Source organism: Taudactylus pleione, unplaced genomic scaffold, assembly GCF_031769625.1.
Source record: "Taudactylus pleione unplaced genomic scaffold, aTauple2 ptg000370l, whole genome shotgun sequence".
Taxonomy (NCBI): domain Eukaryota; kingdom Metazoa; phylum Chordata; class Amphibia; order Anura; family Myobatrachidae; genus Taudactylus; species Taudactylus pleione.
In genome coordinates, this window is record NW_028284771.1 from 11,719,234 (window position 1) to 11,745,195 (window position 25,962).

Here is a 25,962-nt window from a genome sequence, read left to right on the forward strand (position 1 = left end):
CACGGCTTATCTTCCTCTCCAAACACTCTACATCTGCCTCCCCTCTACTACAAGCCCTCCACTGGCTCCCCTTCTCTTTTAGAACCCAATTTAAGGTTCACACGCTCGCTTACAAAGCCCTTACCCAATCCTCCCCCATATACATCTCTGATCTCATCTCCCTTCACTCTCCGCTCTCTTCATTCAACTAATGCACGCCGCCTTTCATGCCAGCTGATTACTTCCACTCCCGCCTCAAAGATTTTGCCCGCACTGCTCCCCCTCTGGAACTCTCTCCCACTCTCCATCAGACTCTCCACCATTTTGCGATCCTTCAAACGGGCTCTCAAGACCCATTATTTCATCAAAGCCTTCCAGCTATCATTCTAACTCCCTGATACATACACCTTCCTCCCCATCTGTGTCACCCGTTTGTCTTCCCCTCCCCTTTTAGAATGTAAGCTCTTATGAGCAGGGCCCTCTACCCTCTTGTACTTCTCCCTACTGTAGTTTCATCTATTTCTTACTCACCACTAGGGCACCTAACACTTGGTTGCTTATGCTCTGTTGCTTATCTGGGTGTTATGGTCACTGTAGCAATATATATTATCCATGTCCTGGTCCTGTATTGTATTGTTCTGTAAGTCACTTGTCTACAACTTGTTTATGTGCTTTGCAAGGCGCTGCGGAACATTTGTGGCGCCATATAAATAAATGATAATAACTGATGCAACATGGGGAAACAATCACTGTAACCATCTTCATTTCATTTTCTTCTCCATAAAAGCTATTTTTTTTCTCAAAGCTAATAACTTCGGAGAGTTTAAGAATGTGGGTGTTGCTTCCCTGTAGAGAGATTCAATGTATTCAGTTTGTCAAAGAGATCAGACAGGTATTTTGATTTGTACAAAAAAAAAAAATCAGTATCCAAGTAGTTATTGGCACACTCATGTACTTCTTCTACGAGATAGGAGTAGAGGACCTGATTCAGACCCGCTTGCTAGGATGCGTTCTCTCGTAGCTGGCCGATTTTCGCTACTCTGCGCTTGCGTAAACATCGCAGTGCGCATGTTCAAACCAGTGCAAGATATAAGGCATTCGCTCGCTGCGCATAGACAGCCCGGGAGAGTGAGTGACAGAAGCCATTTGTGGGTGGTGACAGGGGCTGGCCACTAACAACGGGGGAGAGGACGTGCAAACGCAGGCGTGCCTGAGCGTCTTAATGCAGTTTCAGAGACGTGCATAATTAACAGGCAGCGTCGTAGTACACGTCACCTGGTTGTATTTCACACTGAAGTGATCGCAGTGCTTGCGGTAGGGTATAGTCAACCACAAGCGCTGCGTTCGCTTCCGATGGTCCTCGATGTACCGATGGTATAGATAGTATACATACAGTACCACTCATAGCATTTTTACCCCCACTCCCCTTCCTAGTTAGTATACACACAGTGCCACTCATAGCTGTTCCCCCTCCCTATAGTTAGTATACACAGTGCCACTCATAGCTGTTCCCCCTCCCTATAGCTAGTATACACACAGTGCCACTCATAGCTGTTCCCCCTCCCTATAGTTAGTATACACAGTGCCACTCATAGCTGTTCCCCCTCCCTATAGTTAGTATACACAGTGCCACTCATAGCTGTTACCCCTCCCTATAGTTAGTATACACAGTGCCACTCATAGCTGTTCCCCCTCCCTATAGTTAGTATACACAGTGCTACTCATGGCGGTTCCCCCCCACCCTATGGTTAGTAAACAGACAGTACCAGTGCAACTCATAGCTGTTTCCACCGAAGCTAATGTTACTTACCTTTACTACAGAGCTCCAGCGCCGAGGCCGTTCCCTCACCTCCTCCAGCCGCAGCGTCAAAACACGCAGCCCAGCCCACTGCCTGCTCCTGTGCAATCGCATCTAACCATCATCCCCGCACCGCCCTGCCTCCAATAGTGCTGTCAGCAGCTTCCCTCTGGCTGCACCACCTTCCCCCCCCCGTGACAGCACCTAACCGCTGCCCCACCTCCTATCTGGATCCAAACGCGATGCAGGTGATTAGAAAAAAAAACTGTCAGCAGCTTCCCTCAGTTTGGGAGCCACTGGCACATGTAATAAAATTACAACTGATTCTAAATCAACTACACAAACACACAGGAATGGTAGGATATAGAGCACTATATACCGATATAACCAAGGGAGAGGCATACTAGGAGACTGACCCAAACCCTCCTGAGACCAATTGCTACAGGGCGCAATGAGCATGGACTGTGAGCATCTCATATAGACGTTGAGGGTAGGAGGAGCAACCCAGGCACGCGAAACCCTTCGTAGGGACTGCGTCTGGGTCGGAGCTGCTGGGGAAGCTTCGACCTCCCCTAAGTTGCGTTAACCAGCCGGGTACGCTGGCCTCGTGGTAGAAGAGTCTGCTGACGATCCCCGGCGTCAGACAATAAGGCCCCGGTGGTGTAGTGAGGACACAGACAATCCTGGGCCCTGACTGCAGCGGCTTCTGGTATGTCTGACACCAGAAGCAAAGACTGCCACGCGAATTCCCAATAAGGGAGGAATCTCCTTACCTGACAACTCCGTGCGTCCGGTTGAAGTCTGGGTCGCAGCATTGCTGCTAGCAAGCTCAGCCACAGCCCGCCAAAATCACCAGCCCAGTTATTGGTGTTGTGGTCCGGCAGAGGTAGATGGAGTCGCATTATTTGCGTCTTAGTACAAATGCTGAGTACTGCTGACTCAAACATAAGAAATTAGATAAAAGCTTAGGAATGCCTGAGCAGTCCCATTACAAAGGTGCGTCTTGATCCTGCCGTACCAAACGAACAACTGAAGTCCTGTGGCTAGGGGTGGGGTATATGTGGAGGAGGACCTGAGGCATCCTGGGAGCTGAAGATTTAACTGTTTGATGCCTGGTCTCCAACCATAATATCCCCCATGGCATCCCTGTGGATCCCTATGAACCCTCAAAAAAAAAAAAAAATTTTTTAATTATATATATACACAAACAAAAACCCATTTAAAAAATGCCAGCGGGTGTTCTGCTGTAAACCGCAGGTAATCGGAGCAGTCTTGAGGTGTCGGTTTCAGGTAAAAGGTAATAAAAATTCAGAGGGAGGGGAGAAATGCTGCAGGGGGAAGCAAATTATTCTGCATCAGTATACTGGCATGACAGATAAGAAGATACCAGTCCTGCCAACGTCTTAGGGGCCCGATTCAGCAAGGAACGCAGATGCAATCGCATACGCTGGTCTGCTGAGAAAGTGTGCTAATATGTGCAATCGCAAAGCACTCGCACGGACAACATGCAGATGCCCACTTCCCCTCTCGCACATTCGTAAAACCTTGCAATCCAGCCAAAACATCGGTAACATCGAAGTCGCTCCCACATTTACAGCAGGTCAGACCTCACTTATAAATTGCAAACTTTCATGTACGCAATGAGCTCTCAAACTGCGTATGCCGCCATAGTGGATAATTTATGCACGCCCTTGTAACGGCATTCATATGCACTGGCAAAGCTGCATTTCTCCAACTACACCCCCGTCACCACTCCCAAACGATACTTCCTGTCAATCACTCTGCGATGGGTCTGCGTAGTCACTGTGATTGCAGTACCGATCGCAATGAGGCATTCTCATCAGATATCCTTGCTGAATCAGGCCGTAGTGCCATGTGATGATGTGATTACACGCAGGCAGAATCCAGAACAGAAGACAGGCAAGGCTTCATCACGATTCCATGCAGTTGTCAATGCGTCCGAGGGGTAAATCCTCAGCTGTCTGCGCCGGTGGGCGGCGCAATGATGCGCAGACTGCCCCCCAAGCTAAACAACCATTATTTCATTCATTCCCGCTTCTCAGCGGCGGGAGGGACTAGGACGTACTATACCTTACATTACTGGAGGAAGGAGGCAGGGCGAGGCTTTGCTTAGCAGACATAGGCCTGGGGGCGGGGTTAGTTACAGGCAGGGCGGGGTTATGTCAGACAGTTGCTAGTGGATGTGACTCTCCGCCCTCTATGCATCTATGTCCGGAGCACTGTACACTACTCTGTGCATAAAACTAAAACTGCAACGTTATGAGAGAGCCGGTTTTCCAGCCAATCACAATGCGGCAGATAGACAGACAGCGCAGATAGCCAATCACACTACAAAATTGCTCCCAAGCTATTTTGGTTGCTAAGGGGAAGTGACGAGATCTCCGCCAATCACTTACTGATTATACAGTGTACTGGGCGGGCCATAGGCCTGTGCGTTATTCCGGATGAGTCTCATCTAGTGACGGGTAGAACCGGCGCAACATGAACCTTCCTGCTGTGAGGTGAGTGTGGCCGGGTGTATGAGCAGAGGGCATTGACTGGGCAGTGTGAGTGGCCGGGCTGTGTACACATGGCAATTTGTGTGCCCATCACAGCAATAGCTCCATAGCTGTCCGCTAGGGGTCACCACTCTGTCTGTGACATTTCATCCTATTTGTGCCTATGTTACCATCATTATCCCCCTGTACACCACATGCCCTCTTATTCAGGGTAAATTACACAATTGTTACTGTGTTTTATTTATTGAGGGATTTTTTTAAGAAAATTACTATTTTGAAATAGATATATTTTATTATTATACACGCATGATGGGATCATAGTGAGTGCACTATGGCTTTCCCTGTGTCAGGTCTGGACTGCCCGTGACTCTCCAGGTGTTATGAAACGGGTTGTGTACAATCAGAATCCCGACGCCGGCATCCCGACAGGGTTAGGATACCAACACCTGTCGGTATGTATCATAACCCTCTCCGCACCCTAAACCTAACTCTCCCCCTAACCTAACCCCTAACCCTCCACCTAACCCCCCTACTTATTTTCGGGATTACGGCAGTCAGAATGCTGGATTCTGACAGGTGTCGGGATTCCGGCACCAGCATTCTGAGCCAGGGAATCCCCGCGCCCGGAATTATGACCGCATCCCCATGAAACTACTAACTGATAGCCGTCAGATTATTCAAGTTTCAAAACCCCTGAAGCGCATGCTATACCCCCTTAGATGAGTTTAGGAGCCCCAATGATTGTCCCCTGCGCTGCCTGGCTGATTTCTCTCTTCTCCTCTCTTTTGAACCCCCCCTCCCCCCCTCTTTTTCTCCTGTTCTCTTCCCCCTCTTACTCCATTTCTCTCCTCACCGTCATCTGTTTAATTTTCTTATTGGTATTTGCCTATAAAATACAGATTATCTGTTGTTTGTCATGCCTCCTGAGTTTGTATGTACAGAGTCGCAGTACAGATTTGGAGGCATGGTAGTAGAAATGTAAGGGGCTTTCCTAGATGGAAACTGGGAGGTGAATAAAAAGACTGACGGAAATGTGGCATCTTATGGGAGGTTGGAGGTATGACTGTTGCATACAAAGATGCTGAGCAGGTCACATAGGAGGCCATACTCGAACTGAGAAACTGCACCGACCATCAGTATTTGTACATCTATGGATGCTCACCGTGCGTCTCACTCCTTGTATATTCCGCTGCACTAATCTTCACCAGGAAACATTTTTGTAGCGGCATTTGCTTAAAGACACAGACAGAACTGTGGGAAAAGACGCAACCGCCTCTGTTGATGACTCTGGGTGAGATGAATGGATTATTTGGTGATAAGTGTTGTACAGCCATATTCTCTCTGATACACTGGTTAAGATGGAGTGGAGCTTGAGCGGAATGGCTGGTGAGTATATTGGATGCAGGGTGGAACAGCGGTAATGCTGGGTAATATCTCAGTTCTCTGATGAAGATGAATGGGTGATGTCCGCCTCTTTCTGTGTCACTTTTGCACTTTTGCAAAATGGCACCGTGCATGCTCAGTACTGACTTTGGTGGCCATCTTGGATCAGGGAATGAAGCCTCCTTGGAGGTACTTTAAGAATGGAGTCTGCGCAATAGTGCTCTACACTATCAACAAGAAAGCCGCCTACATCCATCCATACATTAAGGTAACTCACCTCCACCCATTGCAAGTGTAATATAACCTAAAACTTACATTAAAACTCCTCCCTCACGACACTTTTTTGTGTCTTGTGTATCTTGTTTCCTGGTGCAGTGAGGGAGATAAAAGCTTTTAGCTGTTATACAAAATAAAATGTCTTGGCCATGCAGTTTTTAAATGCCTGTCCTCTACAGTGTGTCACTACCTCCATCTATCTGCATTGGTCTGTTGTGAGTGCCTGAGGGAAGGAACGGATCTTTATGAGTAACAGTCTGCCGGTTATCCAGCATTCTGTTCCTAGGCCGAAGTGCACCACTGTGCTGGGCATTTAATCCACTGCTGTGAAGTAAGGGTGGGTGTAAGCAGAAAAGGTCTTGTGTATTGGGGGATAGCGGCATAGCGATCGCAGAGGATTACCATATTATCACAGTGAGACTGCGTGCGTGATCGCTATTGTAATCGCAGTTGCTATCTGTACTGAATCATGCCCCTTAGTTCGCCACTATATTGATTCTATGTTTGCCCTCTTCTCTTGTAGACCAGATTTAGCAGTTGATAAAACAAAAAAGAAGAAGAGAAGAGAGCTGACCGAGGAACAGAAGCAAGAAATTAAAGATGCATTTGATCTGTTTGATACAGACAAAGACAAAGCCATAGATTACCATGAATTAAAGGTAAGTTGCTCCCTTACTTGCTATTTTTAACTTAATTTATCACTTTGTCACAACAACGAGAACCTACTAACATCCACTCACAGATGCAGAAATTATACTAGATGTGGGGTACAAGCTTCTACAAATATATGCAGTAGACTAAGCTGTCACGAGCAGGACCCTCTTTCTCTACTCCTAGAATGATCCATGTCACCATTGTGCTGTAGTTCCCCTGTCTCCCGCCAGCGACACTGAACCTGTATGTCGCTCACTTGTTGGGTACGGGATCATTGAATACAGATTTATTTCCTACCTCCCCACCCCCTTAGTAAAATGTCATTAATTGCGATCCCTGGTCTTAGGGGTCTATTTTTTCAAGCAGTGAAAAGTGTGGAGAAGTTGCCGATAGCAACCAATCAGCTTTCAAGTAGCATTTATCAAGTATAGTCTATAAAATAAGTAGGAGCTGATTGGTTGCTATGGGCAACTTCTCCACTGGTCCACGTCTCCACACTTTTCACTGCTTGATAAATAGACCCCTAAATGAGCTTCTCTACCCTTCCTCTTTTCCCCATATCGCCGCATTTATGTTATTTTGTTAATAGTTATTCTTTGTTATGTTGTACAATTACTTTATTACCCCCGTAGGGCGGTGCGGAAACCTGGTGCTCCATATAAAGAAAAGATCAGGACAGTGATCCTTAAAAGTCAGCTCCACCTAAAATGACAAATGTTGTGGGTGGCGTTCAGAGTCAGAATAAAAGCTGAACTGTTACCTCTATGACTCTCTATTAACTGTACAAGTTAGTGTTTCTTATATGAGCCGTTCAGATGGAATGAGCCCGGCTTGTGTCAGAGAGCAGAAGGCTTACATACTGTACATTACGTTCTGTCTTTATTTGTGCTTTATTTCCTGTGCTCAAATACTGCATTGTTACCCCAAAGTAATTTAAGGTCCAGTTACACTAAAATACTGCCTTATATAAAGGAAAAATTGCCTAAAAAATATATGGAAATTATGTATTTTTTTGACCTTTTCCCTGTGGATATGTTGGCTTTTTCTTTTTGCAGGTGGCCATGAGAGCTTTGGGGTTTGATGTAAAGAAAGCAGATGTTCTTAAAATCCTAAAAGATTATGATAGTGAAGCAACAGGGAAAATTAGTTTTGATCACTTTAATGAAGTTGGTAAGTGCCCCTATCTTATGTTATTACCTATTGTTACAGTTTTATGGTAACCCACCCACTATAAAATAATTATTCCCTTAGTTCACAAACCTAGTTTATTAAGTACTTATTACGGTTTATGGCTTTTAGAAGAGCTGCTATTTCTAATAACTCCACCCAGGGCGTGCATGTATCAGAGCGCAAATGCACACCCAAGAGTGGTATATCTATCTTATAAAATGGCCCCTGTTGTGGCAAAATTGTTCTATGTGGAGATGATGTAGGGTGAAACCGATACAGAAAAGGAGGAAAACATAGTTCATAATAAGCTGTTTACTTTGAATTATTTTTAATGAATAAGCTTTTTACTACATATCCGCGTAAGTTGAAATTTTTCTGTCAGAAATGTGTACTCTTGGAGATTTTTAATATTTCTGTCAGTGAGGCAGTGATGTGGTTGCTTTTTTCCGAGAGCAGTGTCTCTGTGAGCGATGTTACTGTTTACACTTCTGGAGTGATAGAGCCGTGGATTTGTGATGAGGTTTTGATGCCGGTGGGAAGTAGATCAGGCATGCAGAGACGCTGGGAGGCGTGCTGCTGTTGGGAAATAAAGCACAGCCATTTGCATATGTATATATGTTGTAATTGTTTTCTAGGATGGGAAGCACACAAAATATATATGAAATACCTCAACAATAATTCCCCAAATGCACTCCTCATAAAGAACTTGATGATAAGAAACTTATTTTACGTGAAACAAGAAGGTGGTTCTGTCATTAGATGTGGTCCTAATTCTAATCCAGAAGTGTGACAATGCTTGTGGTGCTATAATAATAGGAATCCATATAACAACTAGATGTTAAAATCACCTACTTAACAAACTCCCACTTGTATCAGGATTAGCAATGTGTTTTAAAGTCAAAACAGACTATGCATTTTTTTTTACATTTTAATTTAGTGACCGATTTGATATTGGACCGTGATCCTCAAGAAGAGATGCTCAAGGCCTTTAAACTGTTTGATGATGATGACTCGGGCAAAATAAGCTTGAGGAATCTCCGTCGAGTTGCTCGGGAACTTGGTGAAAACATGACCGATGAAGAACTGAGAGCTATGATTGAGGAGTTTGACAAAGATGGTGATGGAGAGAGTAAGTTCATGTGGGGTCTACACAACATGCTGCAAAAATGGAATATACTGTAAGGTTTTCAGTGTGTGAGTAGTTGTAATTTAGTATATTGATGAAAGATCCTGTCTGTAATTATCATTCATTTTGAGAAGAGTTTTTGATGATGGCAGTGAAGATGCTCTGTCGCTTATTTCAGGGGCTACCTAGTTTTCAATTAAAAGGATATAGTGTTCCCGCTAGGCTGTGGGAAGGGCAGGGTGCTGGAGGAACTGGCAGGAAGTCTATGCGTGCTCCTTAGGCGTACGCACTCCAATTAATCACACTTGCATGCGTGCGGCATCTAATCACCCCTGGTGGTGTTTGCTCACCGCAGCATTTCCCACCCTCTGGACACTGTGGCCCGCAGGTGGGGAAGGCTCAGGGAATGCTGTTCTAGCATGGCGCTGCTAACAGGGTGCGTTTTTCCTTTTTAAAAACGGGCTTGGCGCGGTGCCCCGCTAAATGAAGCTAGTATGAACACTACGTCGCCTTTTTCATCAATGTAGGGATGACCTGTATTTCTCCTATGCACATAAGTGACACCCATTTCATAGAGTGATCACTATTTTGAAGACCTCATTAATCCAGCACAGGGCAACATACCGCCTACAGCTTAACAACATTCCATGTGTATGTAACCCAACAATGTGTGTTCTTTTATGCAGAGCTTTACATTTTACATGAACTAAAAGGCTGCTTTTTTTATGTTTTAATACCTTTATCACACAAACGTTATCTCCTGTGGAAGCCCATCTGTCAGACTCTCTCGTGTCTGTTAATCCTCTTATAATGTGACAGGTTTTTGGTTTGGTGCGGTGTCAAGTGATGGGCATAATTTAATTAGGGGCATGGTCATGCTCAGTATATGTTGTCACCTGCTTTTATTTTATAGGAGACTTGATCTGCCTGAGCAGAGCGCTGAATGACTTTGCCCATTTAGCGGCTGATTCGCAGTTGCATGCAAGTCTGTTTTGCGGACGGATCTTCTGAATTTTATTTTTTGCACCCGGGATGCTCCGAAGCCGTACATACAAACCTTGGATCACCTATGGGCGATTTGGGGTTGTGCGCTTCTCCACTTGCAGCTTAGTGGGGGTAACAGGACGGCAGACGATTGCATGTAGGGTAATAATTCTGGAAGCGTGTAGATGGAATAGTAGACTGATTGCAGATGGATCTCTTGCACCAAGGTTAAGGATTGTGCAGTTGTGATCCGTACTGAATCAGGCCCTATGTTCTATACTGAAAACGTCATAGATGTTCCCTTTTTCCATTAGCCAATGAGAAGGGCAGGAGATATTATTACACTTTTTACCAAATGAGATGCCAAGATAATTACGTTTTAACAACTTTCATATATATATATTTTTTTCCCTCTATCCAGTAAATCAAGAAGAATTTATTTCCATAATGACGGAAGACATCTAACCAGGAAGTGCAATCTGTCTCTGCATGTGAAACTTTCACACAGCAGGAGGGATCTGTACTGTTCTCATTAAGGACCAAGATCCATGCTAAAGTCAGTGTTTTGTAGCACGTTACATAGGAATCTTCTCAATTTTGTGTATAATTTTATTTGTAAAATATTTTTTCTTATGCAGCTGTGTAATTAAGTAGTAAAGTTCTTTGTAAATTTTAATTGTTTGTAATTTTGGTATTCGTTTGTTATTTTGAGTTAGAGTATTCACAATTAAATTTGATGTAAAGTGACCTTATAAACGTCGATTTTATAAATAATAGCTTTAATATATTATTATATCACTCAGTAAAATGGATCACAAATACGATCATGGATCTCTTCGTAAAAAGCACCCAACATATACATGAATATCAACATATTGCTATTCACGGCAATAAAAAAATTATGCTGTTGACAAAATGTGTTAAAATACACTTGCAGGAACTGGCTGGCCACTGCGGTGTGTAAGTAGTGAAGGGATTGATAGTGTTGAGTGTTGGGGAGGTATCCTACAGATCCCTCTGCCACTACTTTTGCAAAATGTGTTACCATATGTCATAGCAAGACTCACCCAAGACAATACCACCAGGTCAGTATGAAAGTTAAGAGCTAACAATGGTAATGGTACTATGAGGAAGTTTTTGGTTGTTCCTTGAAGTTACCTATTGTACAAACCCAAATTAAGTTAGTTATTGTACACCAAACATTTCCCTGTATCTATTTATGTAGTGTACATAACTAGCAATATTATCTGAAATATGGATTTGTTAAGAATACAAACACAGAACGTTGTTAAACTGAGTTTTATATGATGAAGAAAGTCACAATGCTCAATGTATAAATAAAATAATTTGCAAAGATGTTCTTTTAAAACAAAAAAATAGACAACACAGAAAAGCTAAACTTGTAAACATTGTTTTTGTACGTCCCCTTTCCTGTAAGGTTACTGCAAAAAGGCTATGTGTATGCTAACTGGATTTAAAACTGTTCCTGTATGGTAAGTCTCTCATGAAGTATAAAATATGGCCTTCTCCAAGCAATCGGCCGATTGTTGCATTTGCATCGCAGTGCGCGAGCCGGCCACTGCAATCGGGACTGTGATTGCAGTGACTACGCAGACCCATCGCAGAGTGATTGACAGACAGTGCCGTTTGTGGGTGGTGACGGAGGGGTGGTCGAGGAAACGCAGGCGTGCCAGTGCGTTTGAACACCATTGCAGGGGCATGCATAAATTAGCCACTGCGATATCCTACACAGCCTGATGCCTCATAGCGTGCAATGAAGTTAGCAATTCCTGAGTAAGGTCAGAGCTTGTGCAAATGTGCGTGAGGCTGCGATTGTACTCCATTGTACCAATGGCTTAGCAGTCTTGCTAAACATTACGGATGTGTGTAAGGTAAAGTGGGCATCCTTATGGTGTGCTGCGGCGGCTTAGCGATCGCAATGGATTAGTATACTATTGCAGTTGAACTGCGCGCGTAATCGCTATTGTAGTTGCGATCTGTAGTGAATCAGGCCCATTATTTAAATCCCTACTTGAAGAGGCTGCCGTTTTGAACATAATTTATGGGACTAGGTTTATAGATTATAGATTGTCAGATATCCCTCCAAAAGATGGTTTATTATTATTTTAAAGTATGTGAGTTTTCCTGTATATAATGAATCAGGACAGACCCTCAGCATTATCCCTCTGCAGGTACCACATCTGGAGAGTTCCATAAATCCTAGGTTACAGGCTTGTATCATAAGATCCTGTAGTGGACTACCAGGCTTCTTTGACATATACTGAACCCAGCATGTACCAGGCACCAGACTGCTGGAGCATATACCAACGTATTTAATTGGGACTAATCGCTATGTAGTCGTATTGTATTTTAGTCACTCACGCCAATGCCTTAATTTTGTTGCAAGCAGAGGAAAAAAAATACAGGACTTTTATACAAGGAACATGTTACTTTATCCATTGCAGCAAAGTTTTTATGTATTATGATATCCAATTTGAAAGACTCATATATAGTTGAACAGATGTCCAAATTTTAAGCACAAAATGCCCTTTTCATTAACGTGCAGTATTTTGGTGTAAGGCCTGCTGTTATGTATGGCTGATCATAACTTATATGCAAAAAAAGAGAGCAGCTACAGGGAGGGAAGGGGGCCCCTAGCATAGCCCATGTACAGTAAGTGTGTGTTCATGCACCTGACTAGCCATGTACTGTGGGAGCAGCCTCTTTGTATATGTATCATTTGCTGCTTATTCCCCCAAGGTGCAAGATATGTAACACTGATTATCATCAGAGCGGACTTTGCACGGGCTGGGAAAACAAAACTATGGTCCCACCCCACCTATTAGAAAGTTAAATTAGTTCTAGTGTTGCCAGCCTAGTCAGGCATCTGTATAATCAGTACAGCCAAAAAGCACGGGAACTTGCTGTCCTTAAATGAGAATAGATGCCGTTCGTATGCGTACGGCATCTATTCATGCAGCAGCAGAATGTCAGCGGCCAGGCTGTTTTAGCAGGGCGCAGCCTAGCGTGAACACTAATTATAGCAGGGAAATTGGCAATGTGCGGATTCTACTGTCATAGTGCTAAACAGCCCTAGGCACTTGGCTCTGTTTCCTAGGGCAGAGGTTCTCAAACTCGGTACTCAGGACCCCACGCAGTTCATGTTTTCCAGGTCACCCTGCAAACAGGTATATTCATTACTCATTGACACATTTTAAAAGTTCCACTGGTGGAGCTAATTATTTCTCTTGTGATTCTGTGAGGAGACCTTGAAAACATGCACTGTTTGGGGTCCTGACGACCTGAGCACCTCTGACCTAGGGTGATTGAGCCTGCAAAAGAACAAAATAAAATGCAGGTCTATCTTGTAGAACCTGTGCGGAGAGTACTAAAGCTGGGCATCCACTATACAATTTTCTGTCAGATATCTGTCCAATCTGGCTGGTTGGAATGAAAACCTGGTAATGTATGGGAGCAAATGACAGTCGATCATATGGTTTTAAACACTGAAAAAAGGACAAAAATTGGTTAAATTTATGCGTTTTAACCAATTTGTCTGAACGACCATTTTTGTCTATTTTCCAGTGTTTGTGAGCAAATGGACGATTGTCATTTGCTCCCATACATTACCAGGTTTTCTTTCCAACCAGCCAGATTGGACAGATATCTGACAGAAAATTGTATAGTGGATGCCCAGCTTAAGGCTCATATGTCATACCTGGAGCTGGGGTGTGGGGTAATAAAAAAATAAATATAAAAATAACAAAGCTTAATTAAAGTTTTTTTTTTTGTGGTGCATTATCTGGATTCAAGCATGCTCTAGCCGCTTTAGTTTGTCAGTATGCTGGTTTGTAGTACTACAAGTGCCAGCATAGCAATGACTGCCAGGGCGTGTTCCATTTTATCTAAAGAAATAAGCCAAATAAGGCGTCATTTTCAATGAAAAAGCTGGGCGGGATGTACTAAGCACCGCATTAGTGATGCGGTACATCCCGTCTGTCTTCAGGTACATACTGTGGTTCATTACCGTAGTATGTACCAAGAATACAGCTCTCCCTTTGCGATGCTACCGGGCAGAGAGACTGTCCTTTGTGATGCTGCCGGGCAGAGAGACTTCCGGGTTTAACACCCAGAAGTCCCTCTGGCGTTCGTTCTTATGAGCATGTGCAGAAGGCCACAGGCCGTGGGGATTCATGGGAGCGTACCCCTTTTATTGGGTAAGGCCACCTGAAGGTGGTGTTACCCATCAGGACGAAGAGATGCATTCCAGTGCTTTGTATATATATGGGGAATGCAGTAAAAACCCCGAAAATGAGGTTATACCGCTTTTTCCTATTTAGTACATTCCGGCCATAGTGCGGAATGTAGCAGAATGCGAAGTCCGGTGATTGTATACAAATTCACTAGCTACACTCTGGTTAAAACACACTGCCTCTAACCAATCAGAGTGAAGCCAGTGTATTTCTTTACAATGACTGGACTTAACCCAGTCACAGGGCCGGCTCGAAACATGTTCGACCAGTGCGCTCAAACGGGCACCACCCCATACAGGGCACACCCCTCCAAGCCATTCCCAATTTGCTGTTCCACCCACGGGACAGTGCCCATCCCGCGGGTGGTGGGGACGTTGGGCACCGCACGGCCGCAGTTGTGTGGCGGTGTCGGCCCCTGGGAACAAGAATGGATGCTGCGCGCGTCATCCATTCAGTACAGGGAGAGAGCTGGGAGCAGCCAAGCTACTGACATAGTGCTGGGCTCGCCCACAGCATGATGGTAAACGGGAGGTGTGCCATACATGCAAGCCCCAAATAGCGTCATTTAGGGGGCATGTCCTATGGTAATTAGGCCACATACATTTTGGGCCGCGCATGACAGTTGGGGCATAGAGCTCCCTCGCCACACAGGGCGTGGCTAGGGCTGGAACCGGCCCTGCCCAGTCATTTGTCACGGGACCTCTTAACAGAGTTAGTCATGTGGTGCTGAAGTGTTTTCATTTCTTTATTTTCACATGGTGCCAGGTGAGAAAGCTGCAAATGCAGCTGCTATATGTCACCACCAGATGTACCTTATTCTGCTATTTTTTTTTATATTGCATTTTTTGTGAATTTTAAAAATTGCCGACTATTACATGTTGGAGCTTTATAATAGTTAAAACAATTACATTTTTGGACAAGCCAAGTTTCTGTTGATCTTGCAGTGATTTGCACTACATACAGCGATTTGAAAATTGCCAGAAGCCCACCACTTTGCCAAACTTAGAAGCTATAACATTCTACCAACCCTGGTGTAATAAGTGAAATGTTATATAATCTATACAACTTGTATAGCTCCACAGCTAGAGGAAATGTATCCTTTGCTCACTTTTGTAATATGGTACCGCTAGCACATTTATGATGGTTTGGTATTACCTGGCCACAGGCCTTTAAGGTACAGTAGTACTCCAGAAGCCATGGCGGGATTTAATGGACTACATGAGAATCATCTGATACTAGCTGGAGTGGGAGTGAAGCTGCAGTAAGTTGGGACACAAATTCCATATTTACCAGAATTGTGCAGATTTTGTGCTCATTTACAAATTTTAAATCTAAACCTTGGTGCCATAAGTGTGGGATCGCATACAGCAAACCAGAAATGTATTAGCTGCACTCACTTATTGGGGTGTGCTGTTGCAGGGCAGCATATCTAATGTCACAGACGCGGCCAGCTCCATCTCTCTTCCCTAATGCTGGGAGGAAGAACAGCCAGAGGTGTAGCCAGGACACCAATTAGACAATAAGGGGAATTGAATTGTGAAAAAAAGAATAATGTGGAACTGCGCTTATAAATATATAAATTAAATGTATGTGTGTGTGTGTAATATATATCATTATAGAATGTGACACTGGTAGGACATTGAGAGAGATCAATAAGCACCCGTACTGTTTTATTAAATGTATATTATTAATTTGCAGAGTATACAAAAACACAGCCAATGTCTAAAAAAATTGATTAAAAAAAATAAGAACTTCTAGCTTGTATTAGCCATGAAAGATGCAATAAAAACATGTACAGTATACTTGTATCATTGCATCATAAGTCCCTTATAGGATCCAATATAGTGTTAAATTGCACGTAGTCACAAAACTGGAGGAAAACACTTGTGGAACTACAAGTTCCAAATGAGATAAGTGAAAAGTATGCATAATATTAATGCTGGAGAAAATCACTTGTGGAAATATAAGTCCCAAACCGGACAGTCGGATAAATGACTGGGTGTAGTTTGTTGTAACTACCAGTTGCTCTGGCTTAAAGAGAATGTCCCAGGTCCGACAGGCATGCAAATTAGCCACCCAGTGTCTTGATATCTCTGTGCTGCTCAGAACTGCGGAGTTCCTCTCCCTGACAGACATCTTGTGAAAGTACTGTCACTGTGCAGTGCAGCTCCAGGTAAGCAGCGGGAGAACTTGTAGATGGATCCCAAGGGGCTGTATGTGATTGCGGGGTCGAGCAAGTTGACATAGAAGGGTTAAATGAATGCTAATTAGCATATAAAAAGTATTAGAAATGCAAGAAACATATTTAAAACAAACATATAGGGCAGTATTCAATTGCTGGCGAAAAAGATTCGCCGGTGACGTCATTTCGCCAGACGAGAACTTATCCCCGTTTTCAATTCCAAACACTTTGGCCGGTGCAAAAAGTCTGCGCCTTGTAGCCAGCGGAAAAGATTCGCCTCTGAATGGAGGCGGAAAAAAAGGGCAAAATTGTGGGTTTGGGGTGCAAAGTTGCGGGAACCACCCCTGCAGCCTTGGAACAGTCCCCCAAAGGTAAACTTCGTCAAATTTTAAAAAAAGAAATACTTTAGATCACCCCAAAAAAGACTTCTTTTTGGGGGCAAAAAAAAAAGCAGATTTGGGGGACAAACTTAAAAACTAGCGAAATAGACTCCAGGGGGCCCCCCAAGTATGCCCAAGGTTTTTTTTTTGATTGCAGGTGTTTGCTGATGGTGTGTCTTTTCTCATCTTTTAAAACCTCACTTTAGCGACTTTTAACAGGCTTGCCCCCATTTTCAAGTACCCCAGATTTTCAGGGACAATTCTTCACCACTTGTGCAAAGACGCTAATTAGCAGCAGTTGAGAGCATTTAAGTACCCCAAATGGCTTTAGTACGGCTTCTGGACTATCCATAGTGATCCCCCATGTCAGTGCATCATTTTGGGGTTCTCAGGCTGATTTCCCCAAATCTGACAGCACTTTTCGCCTGTTTGAGTTTCGCCGGGATGCGTTTACGCATCCTTTGGAATTGAATAGGGTGAAAAGCGGAGACGAGTGCGATACTTTTCCGAAGACAAAACCAGCAATGACGGAGGAAAGTGCACCGTGTGAAAAGTCCGAGACTTTTTGCCGACAATTGAAGACTGCCCACTGTCTCCCTAATCTTAATTGTGTATGGTATAATGTGGTATATAAGAAGGCTATGATTCAATAATAAATTGGTGTTCCTTGCAGGAGACATGGGTGAATGGGTAAACTTGTAGCCACACACAGCCACGCCTTCTATCAGTGAGGAGAGACTGAGTTGGCCTGGCCCGTGACAGCAGCACACTGGTAAGAAAAGAAAAGCCGTAATTGGTTGCATTGGGAGGGCCAGGTCCCGGAGGCGGCCCAGACCCCTCAGCAGCTGCATCCCCTGCACCTATTTTAGCCACCACCCTTGTACCTGAATATCACATCTCTAAAAAAAATTCCCGAACAAGTTTTACAGATTTTTTTTTTTATTGAATTTTGTCTCAAAATGACAATACCTCAATGTTGCTTTTCATAGAAACATTTATTTAAATTAATGTGTCTCAAATAAACATTCCACAACAAAACCGATTCATATTTATTAACAGGGTGCTCAGGAAATTTTTAGTACTCTGGTACCTTGGTGTTAACTGTGTCTGAGTTTAATCATCAGGGCTAAAGGCTAAGTAGATCTTCCAGCATTAAAACTGACTATTGAGGCACCAAGTAAGTCATGTATGGAGATGAAGCACAGTATACTTCTAGGGGGCATTTCTACAGACATAGGGTCTGATTAATCTTTGGGAATAGAGGGCTCAATTCAGACTCACTTGCTAGGTGCATTCGCACGCAGCGAAAGTATGCAAATCCACGATCGCACGGCAAGGCATTAGCACGCCCACTATGTCTTGGCCTGCGATCACAGTGTGTATGCAGACGCCCACCAGCCTGTCTTAAGACGCCCACTTATGCACGTCATCTCCAGGATGTGTATGCAACCATCGAGTACCTTTGGAAGTGAACGCAGCACTTGTGGTTGACCATACCCTACCGCAAGCACTGCGAGTGCTTCAGTGTGTAAAACAACCATGCGACGTGTACTATGACGCTGCATCTTAATTATGCACACCTCTGAAACGGCGTTAAGATGCTCAGGCACGCCTGCGTTCGCACCACCACTCTCCCGTTTCCATTGACCAACCCCTGTCACCATCCACAAATGGCTCATCCTGTCACTCATTCAAGCGAGGTGGCTATGCACAGCGAGCGATTCACGATCACATGGACTGGTTCGCGCACTGCGATGCGTACACATGCGCAGAATGGAAACAGCAGGCTGCGTGCGAACGCATCCTAGCAAGCGAGTCTGAATCGGGCCCAGAGTACGATATTGCAAGTAACTGTGAACCTGGACAAACCAGGCAATGCAAGGGGTGCAGATACATACATTTTACTGGCATGTGGGGTAAATACTGGCTGCTTTGCATGTAGCCCACAAATACTGCACAGCATAATTTTTACACTGCAATGCCTCTTATTTATGCACGCCTCTGAAATGGCGTTTAGATGCTCAGGCACGCCGGTGTTCGCACCTCCACGACCCCATTACCACCCACAAACTGCTTCTCCTGTCACTCATTCTGCCGGACCGTCTATGCGCAGTGAGCGTTCGCTTCCCGATCGCTCGGACTGGTTCGCGCATGTGCTGAATGCAAACAATCGGCTGGCTGCGTGCGAACGGGTCTGAATCGAGCCCTCTATTCCCAAAGCTGAATCACGCCCATAGTGCAGTTTTCTAAATGTGTGGTGTTTTTTCAAAGGTTTCTTATTGTGCAGTCAATTAAATTCATAAGTCTGTGTCAATGCTGACGTGTTAGTTAGCCAGATGTTAAGGCAAGGATAATATTCAGGCATGTCAATGACTCCCAGGAATGCACCTGATTATGGGGTCTATTTACTAAGCCTTGGGTGGAGATAAAGTACCATCCAACCAGCTCCTGTCATTTTCCAAACACTGATTGGCTGGTACTTTATCTCCATAAAAGGCTTAGTAAATAGACACCTATGCCTCACACTGATATATATATATATATATATATATCCATTGAAATCCTGCACTCACATCAAAAGGAGGTTCATCAGTGGGGTGCTATTCAAGATCAGATTTCTACACTGATCCAATCAATATCCACACTTGATCCAGTCTCCTGGATAGGAGCACTCACCAAAGGGTCAAATTAGAGTCTTTAATAAATCCAACAGTGTCATAATTTTATTCCTCAAAGTTAAAAAGTGTTGTCCACATTAGCCATATAAATAATTTGTTGACGTACGCAATTGTATACATTGGCTCTACCAGAGCCAAAAGCACTCCCACTGACATCACTGACATGTCAGTGGGGTCGGCCCCAGAAGGTAGGTGTTCCCATGGGAACGCCTCCATCTGGGCAGCCACGCCCCCGGCCCGCCCACCAAAGGGGGCGTGCTGTCACTCAACATCGACAGCACGCCCCCTTTGGTACGAGATCCGGAGCGACAGCTTGCCCGTTGTTATCCGGGTCTCGCACATGCGCACGATAGAGCCGGCTCCGTCGTGCGCATGTGCACTGGGCCACCATCGACCCGCTTGCGAGCACATAGCGCTCGCGAGCTGGTCTGATTCAGGCCCACAGTGTGCTGGTTTTCCTGATAAATTTCTTTGATGATTTTATATAGAGCCTGATAGACTGTGTCACTGTGTTGTGTTACTTTCTGTATATCTATTGATATTTTTTCAATTTTTTAGTTATTGATGATGTATTTTATGTTTCATTTTTAGATGTAATACGCAATTGTATACATTGGGCATTATGTATATTTTTTGCCATTCTTGAAAAAGGTTCATATTTGGACCGAAACATCGACAAATTATGTATATGGAATGGGTATGATATACCGCCGGCGGTTCGATTCCCGTCAGCGGCAGCCCGACAGGAGCAGAGTTAGAAGCAGCGGAAGCCCAACAGCGCTGGAAATCCCGATATTAGATAGGTAAGTATACACTGACCTAACCCCCCTAACCCTAACCCTCCTTAGGGGTACCTAACTCTAACTTCTCTCCCAAGTGCCTAACCCTAACCACCCTCTTCCCGCTGCCTAAACCTAAGTCCCCCGGGGGGGTGCCTAACCCTAAGTCCCCCCCGGGGGTGCCTAACCCTAACCCTCCCTTCCCCTAGCCTAACCCTCCCGGAGGGGTGCCTAACCCTAAGTCCCCCCCGGGAGCCCTAAACCTAACCCTCCCCCCTCGCGGCTGTCCGCTTGCGGCGCCCAGCATCACTACGATCGTGATGCCGGGCGCCGGACTCCCGGCGTTCGGGAAATGCGGGCGTCTACATCTAGACGCCCGGCATTTCACCCATGCTGGGATAAGACAGTCGGGAAGCCGGCTGCCGGTATTTAGGCAGTCCGCTTCCCGATTGCTTCCCATGTATATGGCTAATGTGGACAACACTTTTTTAACTTTGAGGAATAAAATTATGACACTGTTGGATTTATTAAAGACTCTTATTTGACCCTTTGGTGAGTGCTCCTATCCAGGAGACTGGATCAAGTGTGGATATATATATATATATATATATATATATATATATATATAGTGATAGGATCACTGGTAAAGTGATCTGTGACAGGGACATTTATCCCAGATTCCTGTCCTATGTGTTTAAAATCCCCAGGAGAAAGTCTGCAGTGTAGCAGGCTTGAGTCTCGGCTTTTTGAAAAGCCGGTTTGGGACCTGGGGGTTGTGGGTGAGAGGAGAGGGAGGGCTCCACCCACGGCCACTCCAGGTTTTGGTTCTCGCAGCCTGGTAACAGGCTTGTTAGGGTTTCCACCTGAGAGTGGCCAATATAAGCCTAGTCTGTTTAGGGCTGAGTGTCTCACCTGGGAGAGCAGGCAGGGAGTTTGCTCAGAGACACTTGAAAACCTAACTGTGAGTGTTGTGCTGTGCCTTTGTTGCTGGTGAGGGCTTTAGGCCCTGCCAGGTTCTGATAGTGAGGGAACCACCTGTGAAGTTAGTGCCCCGACAGGGCTAGGATTTATGTTTATGTTTTCTTTATGTTATTTCTGTGTTGCACAGTAAAGACTGGTGCCGACCAGCTTGTACTCGCATCCAGTCTGGCGTACTGTTTCCTGGCTGCTGTGTGTGTAAGGAAGGAGTCCTCTACCCAGGAGAGGGACCCCTAATCTGACTGTGTCACAATATATATATATATTATATATTCCAAACTGTACTTTAATTCCACTGAATGTTAGTTCCAAAGTATTGCAATAATTTGTCAAGTTGACCAACCACGTTCCACGTTTCGGTCTTCCCATTCTGGCCATTCCCTACACTGAATCTCAAAAATATGAGCATTTGGCTCCAGGTATCTCATAGAGTTTACATACACATTATGCTTCTTCAATGGGTTTACGTATTGGCTCACTGGCTTAAAGAGACAGAGCCGCACCCAAGTATACTAACTAATGACACCTGGGGGATAAGCTGCCAAAATTTGACTTAAGGCCCCCATACATCAGCAACTGATTGCAGCAATGTGCAATCGATTCTGTATAAAAATCTTCCCCATTTTCAATCGATTGCAGAATTGCCACAATCGATTGAAAAGATTTTTATACACAATTGATTGCAAATTGCATGATTGCTGCAATCAATTGCTGATGTATGGGGGCTTTAACATATGGGAACTTGGGGTGCAACAGCAAGTGTGACCTCAAATAATGTACATAAACAATTGACTTTGATCCACGGCACTCAAACATCTGCGGTGCACCAGTGGTATGTGATCACACCATTTGAATTAGAAAAACTACTTTTTTTTTTTTTTGTAAAGGTGCGCTGCAAGTTCCCGGGGGGCCTGGATGCCAGTGTGCTCTGTCATTTGTAGTTCTCCAAATGCCAGTATGCCATGGCAACTGTTCAAATTGGGCATGACAGAACTTTATAGGTCCTTTGGTGTGCCAGTAAACTACAAAAAATATTCTATCAAACTGTTATCATTAATCCAACATGAAAAGCCCAGGGGTATTGTTATTAACATTAGTGCTATCAGCACATTTTGCAGGCACAATCAATCAAGGACAGGGATGGTGAACCTCAGGTCCGGGGGCCGTATAAGGCACCCGGAATCATTTGGTCTGGACCTCTGAGCTTTTTTCTGCTAGCCTCATCTGGCTAGCAGGGTGCTTAGAAGGCACCATGCAGCCAGAATCTATGCAGCAGTGCCGTCTGGAGCGTCCTTAGGACGCTCCAGACAGTCACACCGCTGCCCTTACAGCTCCCTGGAGAATCCTCAGGATACTCTGGACATTGCTGTAATCACCGGTGATTGTGGCCCCACCCTTGTGTGACATCACATGGAGGGGGTGTGGCCTGCATCAGGCCCGCAAATAATATTATATATATCAAAATGGCCCTCTGCAGAAAAAATGTTCCCCATCCCTGCTCTAGGGAATCCAGGCACATGCTGACCGGCCTAGAGCTGGTTGGCAATAGGACAAGTGGACCTCTTTCTGTACCTACCTTGATATAGTGGATCCAGATATGGCTAGTAAAGCCTAGTGCTGGCAATGGAAATTTAGGGGAGCACCAATGCTCTTTGTCCCCACTATTTTCCCATAGCCAGCCTAGACTTAAAGGTCTAGTGCTGGATATAATTGTACCAGGGGACTCCAACACCTTTTTGTAACGATATAAAAAAAAACAAGGCTGCACAGATCATAGAGATCTTTACACAAACACGCCTGTCAGCGGCTACTCTTTTTTTTTTTGCCTGATTTTTGCACCTTTTTGCATCATTTTTAATTGCTTATTAAATGTAGTGGTTTGTATAACTTTAGTGGGGGAAAGTCAGGACAAAGTTTTCACAATAGTGTGTTCTTGCAGAGGCTTGTCAACTTTTGTAAATCAGCTGGATGCAAAACCTCAGGAAAAATGCCACAATCCCAGTTGTTTTGCTAACTCGTTGCTTAGTAAATTCCCCGCCTTGAGGGAGTTTATACATTTACACAGTTGCAGTATTTTTTCATTGAATTTGTACAACTACATACTTTATGTGATAGATAAGCTTTTATTTCTTTTTGTATATCTTTATCCAGCAAACTTCTGCTGGTAAATATTTAGTGCCCACACAAAATGCATTTCGTTTGGTTACTTGTCTGTAGCCATTAACTTTTTCTCCTAGGTCAGTATTGAAGATAATGCTAAAAAAAATTATTCAGAATGCTTTTTTGGGGGAAATGTTACAGGTCTATAATTTATTTTAAGCATAATGGAGTTTTAAAATAACATGAAGATAATAATGATAATAGATTGTAAGCTCCTAGGAGCAGGGTCCTCCTCCCCACTGTCTCACAGCATTCTTCTCTAGCAGCCTTCACCTTCCCAGCTGTATTGTGTATGGAGAATTGTGTTGCTAATTGTTACTTGTGCTCTGTTTATAAGTTGGTTACTGTATTGTAATGTAATGTTCTGTGTACCCTTTACTGTATGTACGCTGCTGCGGACCACTTGTGGCGCCCTATAAATAAAATGTACTAATAATAATAAACTAGCACATCATCTACTGCTGATTTGCAGTTTGCAGTCAGGCCACTAGATGTCCTCGTTTCCGCATTAATGATACAAGTCATTTGAAAACACAGTTATGAACCTGTCAGAATATTCCTGTGCTTACAAATTTCTGACTAAATATTTAACCACTGGTATAACAAGGCTTGGAAGGATTGCCCACCATACTTAACTCCAATTTTTATATATAATATATATAAAAATGTTTTTGCTTTATTAACATTTTTTTGCAATATTAAAAATTGACTGGAAATGAATGTTATTGAGGTTATTAATACTCTAGGGACAAAAAATGGCTCAAATTATGTGATTTTAGCTTTTTTTTGTAAATTTTTTGAAAAAAATACAAAACCAGTCATGGCGGTTTGGCAAAACCAATATCATCTGACAAATTATAACCAAAACCAGCAAAAATGGTCCGGTGCACATCTCTAGCGAAATCTCCTGCCACTCTCTCTAGTTGTGCCATGCCAACCCTATCTCATCTGTCTGGCTGTTGGGACTTAGCGTTACTACTGCTTAGGGCTACAAGATTTAACCACTTAACTCACAATTTTTTTCATCAAAACTGCACAGAAATTGTCATTTTCTTTTTTTAATTTTATTAAGTTTAAACAGTATTTTTTAAAATGTATTTAAATATTTTATTTAAAAAAATATATACCTAGGGGATGTTTATCACCCCCCCCCCAACCCCCTATGTCCATAGGCCCCATTTGTTATTTTGTTTCCCACCCCCCATCAAAAATATTACCCCACAGTGTCAAAAGATCCCCAGCAATATTAATCCCCCCACCTAGTGGTAAGAGCCATCACATCAACCTCATCCTCACCCCCAGGGACAATGGGACCCCAGTTTAGTCCCCCCCCCCCCATGTGTCACAATATATGTATAAAATCCCTCCCAATATCAAAAGATGCTCCCCCCCTTTCCCCGTGGCCTAGCCCCGTCCCCTCACCTTGTTTCATCTCAATCCATTGAATAGGCTACATAGCGGTCTGTGCACGGGGCACACAGTGACATTGGTGTGAGTCTGTATAGCGCTGCTGGTCACGTGGGCCACTCCTGCGACAAGGCCCCTATACAAAGCAATACAACTAAAGCACCTTAAATTAAATAATTTTGCCAGAGAGATTTCCTAGTGGGTAAAGCCGCGGGCAACAGCTAGTTCATAATAATTTTAATTAGGGTACCACAGAGGTAATTCATTGATCTGTGCAGCAAGGAATATAGGTTAATATGCTAATCAATAGTCTTTCACTTTTCACATAACGCTTATCCTCCATCTAAATGGGCTTTGCCAGGTTAAGTTTGAATTTTACCTGTGTTCCGTGTCTGAACAATGGGAATACCCCTAACAAGCAGGAAGATAGCCATTACACCCTCCAGGCCTTACATTAACCCAAATGAAGAAAATCACCTATTGGATTGCACATTATAAACTGACATCTTATATTACAATGGATTTTCTTATTTTATTCCATTCATCTTTGGTAGTATGGGAATGTGTTTTCTAGTGATTAAGTTGATATGAGAATAGTGTAATAACAAATATGGGTAAAATAAGTATGGATAAAACATGGCTGTGGAAATACACAATTGCAAGAGAAGGCTAATGTGCTTTCTTGGCTGTAAATAAAAAATATATCGCAGTTCTTGATTCAGCCATGCGCTGCTGTACGCAGATTCCCGATAGGGAAGCTGCGTGTACACAGGACCCGATGTGCGCATGATTGGGTGAAGAGAGGCAGCAGACTGTCAGTAATTGACAGTTTGCTGCCATTTGGGGGCGGGGTGGAGGCAGCAATGGTGCCAATGGGGAGGAGGGAAGAGGCCAAGATCTCCGTCCTTTTGGACATTTGCGATGGCTGGCCTGCGTGACCGCATGGTTACTCAGCCAGCCAAGGATCATGCAGAAGAACTGATGCTGCGTCTGTGGATGAAGCACGAATCATTAATGCATGCAGTAGGAATGACCCCTCCTGCTGCATTAACATAATAGCAAGGATGGAATTGCAAAGCTACTTGCGTGCAGCTTTGCAATTCCGTCCAGTGCTGATTCATTAATTTGTTTCTCCAGGGATCATTCATGTTGCATGAATTACATATTTTATGTTATTTTTCTAGGGACTTGCTGCTATAATCATTATAATACACATTAGTTTTACATTCATACGTATGATGCATTACCTAGGTTAG

General features: G+C 43.9%; 1 protein-coding gene across 1 annotated transcript; it reads left to right on the forward strand.

Annotated features, from left to right (window-relative positions):
• Window positions 1-4,157: 4,157 nt before the first annotated feature.
• Window positions 4,158-10,565, forward strand: CETN3 (centrin 3). The gene is made up of 5 exons (XM_088444644.1): window positions 4,158-4,299; window positions 6,479-6,614; window positions 7,665-7,779; window positions 8,717-8,908; window positions 10,311-10,565. The coding sequence occupies exons 1-5, from the start codon at window positions 4,280-4,282 to the stop codon at window positions 10,352-10,354; spliced, it is 507 nt and encodes a 168-aa protein (XP_088300770.1). The 5' UTR covers window positions 4,158-4,279; the 3' UTR covers window positions 10,355-10,565.
• Window positions 10,566-25,962: the final 15,397 nt, after the last annotated feature.

What these genes read in the sequence shown, in the direction of transcription:
- CETN3 (XM_088444644.1), top strand. Translation starts at nt 4,280, where the DNA reads ATGAACCTTCCTGCTGTGAG. An exon ending in ATGAACCTTCCTGCTGTGAG is followed by an intron (nt 4,300 to 6,478) that starts GTGAGTGTGGCC and finishes CTTCTCTTGTAG; the next exon opens with ACCAGATTTAGCAGTTGATA. An exon ending in TGATCACTTTAATGAAGTTG is followed by an intron (nt 7,780 to 8,716) that starts GTAAGTGCCCCT and finishes ATTTTAATTTAG; the next exon opens with TGACCGATTTGATATTGGAC.